The sequence below is a fragment of the Dipodomys spectabilis genome, unplaced genomic scaffold (assembly GCF_019054845.1).
Source record: "Dipodomys spectabilis isolate Male_0828 unplaced genomic scaffold, ASM1905484v1 ptg000053l, whole genome shotgun sequence".
NCBI classification, from domain to species: domain Eukaryota; kingdom Metazoa; phylum Chordata; class Mammalia; order Rodentia; family Heteromyidae; genus Dipodomys; species Dipodomys spectabilis.
The window spans coordinates 12470680-12476708 of record NW_024870730.1 but is presented as its reverse complement, the minus strand read 5'-3'; the positions used below and the strand labels follow the sequence as shown (position 1 = coordinate 12476708).

General features: G+C 43.5%; 1 protein-coding gene across 1 annotated transcript; it reads left to right on the top strand.

Annotated features, from left to right (window-relative positions):
* Positions 1-469: 469 nt before the first annotated feature.
* On the top strand, positions 470-5386 carry Gja10 (gap junction protein alpha 10). Its single transcript, XM_042679538.1, is given in 4 exon segments — positions 470-1915; positions 1918-2051; positions 4852-4886; positions 5277-5386. Coding segments are annotated over 4 exon segments (1725 nt in total).
* Positions 5387-6029: the final 643 nt, after the last annotated feature.

Here is a 6029-nt window from a genome sequence, read left to right as displayed (position 1 = left end):
TCAAATGAGTGGATAACATAAAAAGGGGGAAAAGTAACTATGATTTGGGATAGTTGGGGAAAATTCTAGAATTGTACCTTATTTAAGACCATATCAGATGTATGGTCAGCAGGGCATCTCATGTGAATAGAAAAGCTAGTGAAATTGTCTAATAGTAATATGTTGTACAAACATGGAGACCAGTGAGGACATTGGGGTCACAAGCAGCTGTGTGTGGTAGAGTGGAAGAGTACAATAACAAAATTGGATCCAATTATGAAGTCTTTTGTGTTTTTAAAATACTGTTATTCCTTGCAACCATCCTTGTTCAATCAAGCATGGACTACAGCTATTCATGTTGGAGAGTTCTTCATATGTTGCTGACATGATCAAAGTATAACCTTCAATATTTAGGAACATGTGTCTTCACAAATTACATCTGTGGATGCTATCAACCTCGATGCTTTCTATTTCAGAATTTGTCCTAACTATGGGGGACTGGAACTTATTGGGTGGCATCCTGGAAGAAGTTCACTCCCACTCAACCATAGTGGGGAAAATCTGGTTGACCATCCTCTTCATCTTCCGAATGCTGGTACTTGGTGTGGCTGCTGAGGATGTATGGAATGATGAACAGTCAGCATTTTCCTGCAATACCCAGCAGCCGGGCTGCAACAACATCTGTTATGATGATGCTTTCCCAATATCTTTGATCCGATTCTGGGTTTTACAAATCATCTTTGTGTCTTCCCCTTCCCTGGTATATATGGGTCATGCACTTTATAGACTCAGGGACTTTGAGAAAGAGAGACAGAGGAAAAAGTCATATCTTAGAGCCCAAATAGAGAACCCAGAGCTTGACTTGGAGGAGCAACAAAGGATAGACAGAGAGCTAAGGAGGTTAGAGGAGCAGAAGAGGATCCATAAAGTCCCTCTGAAAGGGTGTCTATTGCGTACTTACGTCTTACACATCTTGACCAGATCTGTGCTGGAAGTAGGGTTCATGATAGGCCAATATATTCTCTATGGGTTTCAAATGCATCCCCTTTACAAATGCACACAACCTCCTTGCCCCAATGCAGTGGACTGCTTTGTATCCAGGCCCACAGAAAAGACCATTTTCATGCTCTTCATGCACAGCATTGCAGCCATCTCCTTGTTACTCAATATCCTGGAAATATTTCACTTGGGAATCAGGAAAATCATGAGGGCACTTTATGAGAAACCTGGCAGTGGGGACATTGCGAATGAAAGAAGTCCTTCATTCAATTTGAAGAGATATTCAGGGGGCCAGCCATGTACGATTTGTAATTCCTTACCTGAACAAATGTCTCTACTTCAAACCAACAATCAGCAGCAAGTCATCCGAGTCAATGTGCCAAAGTCTAAAACAATGTGGCAAATTCCACAGTCCAGGCAACTTGAGGTAGATTGGCCCTCTAGCAAAAGGGACTGGGCTGAGAAGGATCAGTACAGTGGACAGCTCCACGTCCACAGCCCATGTCCTCAGCATGGCGATGCCAAAATTCAGCACCCAGGACAGCAACCAAGCCATTCTTCGGTTGGCCTACAGAGCACTATGTCCCACTCCTGGCTAGGTACAACACTGGCCTCTCAACATTGTCCAACCTACGCATTAGGATCTTGGGAGAAGTCCAAAGACCTGGAACCCTCAGGGGGACTTCTCACAGATCTACAAAGTCATTGTAAAGACACTGATGGCAGCATGAGAGGGAGTGGGGTCTGGAGAGAGAAATCTCACCCAGGCAGTCATAAGGCCAGCTTTCTGTCACGAATGCTGTCTGAAAAGGGACAGCTGCACAGTGACTCGGGAACTTCCAGTTCTTTGAGTAGCTCCTTCTTGGATTTAACTCACCGGGAAAACAGTATTTCACCTCTGCCTTCAGCCACTGGGCACAGAACATCAATGGTAAGTAAAAAATGGTAGCCATATTGATCACAGAATGGTCACAAGAATTGATCTATACTTGCTAGTTTTTTCCCTTCCTGGAGGGTATACATATATGTGTTCAGAGAAAGGTGGATGGAAAGAAAGATTCATTTATACAAAGGTAATTATATTTTTGTTCCAGTACTGGGGCTTGAACTCAGGGCCTGGTTTTTTCACTCAAGGCTGGTGCTCTACCACTTGAGCTATGGGCTTTTTGATGGTTAATTGGAAATAAGAGTCTTATCCTGCTTGAGTTGGCTTCAAACCATGATCCTAAGATCTCAGCCTCTGGAGTAGCTAAGATTACAAAGGTGAGCCATCAGAACCTAGCACATATAAAGGTAAATTACTCTTTCAATACATTCAATAAACTTCATTTAATTAATAAAATAAACTAATAGAACAGTTATTTTCTATCCACCATGCTTTTTTTTTTTTTTTTTTTTTTTGGTCCGGTCGTGGGGCCTGAACTCTGGGCCTGGACACTGTCCCTCAGCTCTTCAGCTCAAGGCTAGCGCTCTACCACTTGAGCCACAGCGCCACTTCCGGCTTTTTTCTTTTTGCTTATGTAGTGCTGAGGAATCGAACCCAGGGTCTCAGGCATGCAAGGCAAGCACTCTACCACTGAGCCACCTTCCCAGCCCACCCACCATGCTTTTAAGTCATGGTGTATAAATGAATGAAACACTGTTCCTTCTATTTAAGGGCTCAGAATATAGGTGGAAAGTTCTAAGCAAACATGTAAGTGCGATTAAGTGCAAGATGCTATGTGAGTGGGTGTAGATGGGCTAAGCAAAGAGTGGTCATTTCTTTGTGGATGGGTCAGAGGAAGTGATGTCGTTAAGGTTACTTTGAAATAAAACTTGAAAGATGGCCGGGAGCTGGTGGCTCACGCCTGTAATCCTAGCTACTCAGGAGGCTGAGATCTGAGGATCTTGGTTTAAAGCCAGCCCGGGCAAGAGAGACCGTGAGACTCCTATCTCCAATAAACCACCACAAAACTGGAAGTGGCGCTGTAGCTCAAGTGGTGGAGTGCTCGCCTTGAGCTGAAGAGCTGAGGGACAGCGCCCAGGCCCAGAGTTCAAGCCCCACGACCGACCAAAAAAAAAACAAAAACAAAAAAAAAAACTTGAAAGATGTGGTGAGTTTCTCCAGAATGTGGGGGAGGGGAGGCTGATGTATGTAGGAGAAAGTCTGATAGATGGCAGAAAATGGGGAACAGACAAAGGCTGCATAGCAGAGCTGTAGCTCTGCTGTAGCTGTGAGTGGCTGGACCCGAGGGGTAGAAGGACGATTGTGGAAAGAATAAAGACTGGACAAGGGAGCGCGAGGTCTTGTATGCAGGCAATGGAGAACCAGCAAGAGGATGTGAATCTGAAGAGGGACTGGATCAGGGGTACTTTAGGAAAAGCTCTTTCTGCCACAGTGTGGAGGCAGGATCATTTGTAAGCTTGTCTGACTAAGGAAAGAGGGCATTTACCATGGTTTCATACCACTGGCATTTAAAAGTCATGTACCAATGTTTAGTGATACATTTCACAAAGACCTAAATCAATAGCATATTGATTTTAATTTCATTCTCTGAAATGCCATTGTGAAATTAAAATTCCTTGCCTGTTGTAAGACATACAAGATGTCCACGGTGGATTCTCAGTTTTGCAACAAAGGATGATACTTATTTTATTCACTGCATTAGCATTGTTTCTTTTTCAAATAGAAGAAAACTCTCCCACATGTGGTGGGAGAACCCTCTAGTTCTGTTCCTTTAAGTGAGCTCAGCCTTGTTTTATGCTCTGGGTTAACCATGAGGTTAACTGCCCCAGTTCACAGCTGCTATGTGTTTATGGACACCCTGTGCTATTGTATTAGTATTAAAGCCATCCCTTGAGGAAAACTCAGCCTACTAGTGTTTTTACTGAAATGCTTTTCTCAAAATCAATATTCATTTCTTGTCAGTGATAGCCATCTGCCTAAGAGACTATGTTTGGGATCAATGAATGAATGCATGAAATGCTAAGCCAAATGAGAGTAGGCATCTCAATCTTGACCACACATGAAAGCCACCTGAAAGTTTCAAAAAACTTCATCCCAGTCTCTTGAGCAGCTAGTATTACAGGCCTGAGCTACCAGAGTCCAGCTATTGCCTTAAAAAAGTGCAAAATGTGATCATACTCCAGAGATGCTTCTGCCATTTACTTTCCCTGATGTAATAATATGTCACTGGTCCTGCTTCTGTCTTTATATGAATGTATACGTTCCCTTTTATGGGGAAACCAAAAGATACTTGGTGGCTACTTTGACTGTTTCTTTTTTTTTTTTCTACTACAAATATGTGTGGCATTGACTATTTTCTACACCTTTGCTACATGCCTAAAAGGGTTGTTATTAGCTTGAGTGAGCATATACATGGTAGGACTTCGTAGGTGCTGTCTATTGGTTTTTAAGGGGGGGGCCCCAGTTGAACCCTTCACCTGCACAGTGGGCCCCAATTATGGCATTCACACCCTTGCTAACAGAAGACATTTTCTCATACCCCCTGCCTAAGCTGCATGGAAAGTATTTTTCATTATTTAAAGTTTCAATTTTGTGATTATTAATGCCATTCATAGGTTTATTGGCCACCTTTATGCCCACCATGAATTGTCCTTGCCTATATTTCCTTTTAGGATACCTTTTCTCCCAATTTCTTGGCATTATTGTATTAACCTCTTGTCATTATCATTCTTGTCCTATGCTAGTTTAAAACAAACTTAGGACTTTGATAGAATAACTTTGAACATCTCTTCAACTTCTAAGTGTTTCGTTTAGAAAACTCTTCTCTCCCCTCTCCTTCTCTCTTCTCTGTTCTCCTCTTCTCCTTCCTTTCCCTCCCCTCCCATCTTCTTTTCCCATGTCCCATTATTGTTTCTTTTTCTCTGCAGGAGGCAACCTGAGTTTAGCACATTTTTAACATCAGGTATAGATTAGTACAATGGAACTCTCTCTATTTGCATTAGTTTTCCCCTTCCACATTATCGAAAGCTGAAAAGCTGGCTACTTATAGAGGAGATTCAGATGGAGTTTAGGAAAAGACTGAACTTTCAGTTTCAGATGTGGAATTAGCAAAAGAAGAGCAGATGGAGTAGAAAGAGCAGAAGGCAATGGCAGGTAGGGTCCAGCTGTCTTGTAGTAAGGCCTTCAGGTAACAGAACCTTTCACACGATGTTTGTATCTGGGGAAATGGGAGAGCGGTCCTCCTCTCAAGCTTCTGTCTGGAGGTATTGGTGGTGTGGTATCCCAGGTGAGTGGACAGGGCTGATCTTTGCAAGTCTTTTGAGCATTTTTTTTGCTTCCTTATCTCTTTCAGAATATGCTTCTAGAACTTTCATCTATTATGAAAAAATAGCTCACCAGGAGCAGCTGGTATCTGCAGGAGGAAAGCTATGCCTTTGTCAGCTCAAAATGGAAGAACTTTGAGTCTTGTATCCTCTACAGGGCTATGATTTTGATCAAAAGATCCTTCAAGGCGTGTGTATTAAAGGCTTGATCCCAGTGTGGCACTATGGGGAGGTATTGGACCTTAAAGAGGCAGGGAATAATGGGAGGTCTTAGGTCACTGGGGTCATGCCCTCAAAGGGGATTGTGGGAACCAAGGCCCTCCCCCTTCCTTTTGCCCGCTTTCTGTTAGGTGACCAATTCCCTTTGCCATGTGTTTCCACCAGGATGTGTTTCCTCACCACAGGCCCAAATGCAGTGGAACCCACAGACCATGGATGAAACTTCCACAATTGTGAACCAAAGTCACTTTTTTCTTTCGAAATAGATTCTTTGGGGTGGGGTGGGGTGGTATTTGTTACAGTGACAGAAAGCTGACAGACAGACACCTGGCAGGCAGTGGTTTGTTTACAGGGCTTTCTGAGCCTGGGCTCATACCATAAGTATCAGACAGGAGTCAGTCTTTTGAGACTCCTGCTTGTGCAGGAGAAAAATCTAGGGGCAAGAAATGCTGTTGTCCCAAAGAGGAAGAGGAGGACTGGGACTCGATTCCCCTTCCTTGGCTCTGGTGGCTGGGTAGACCATCCAAAGACAGCACCCAGCTCTGCTCAGCCCCAGAGCAACC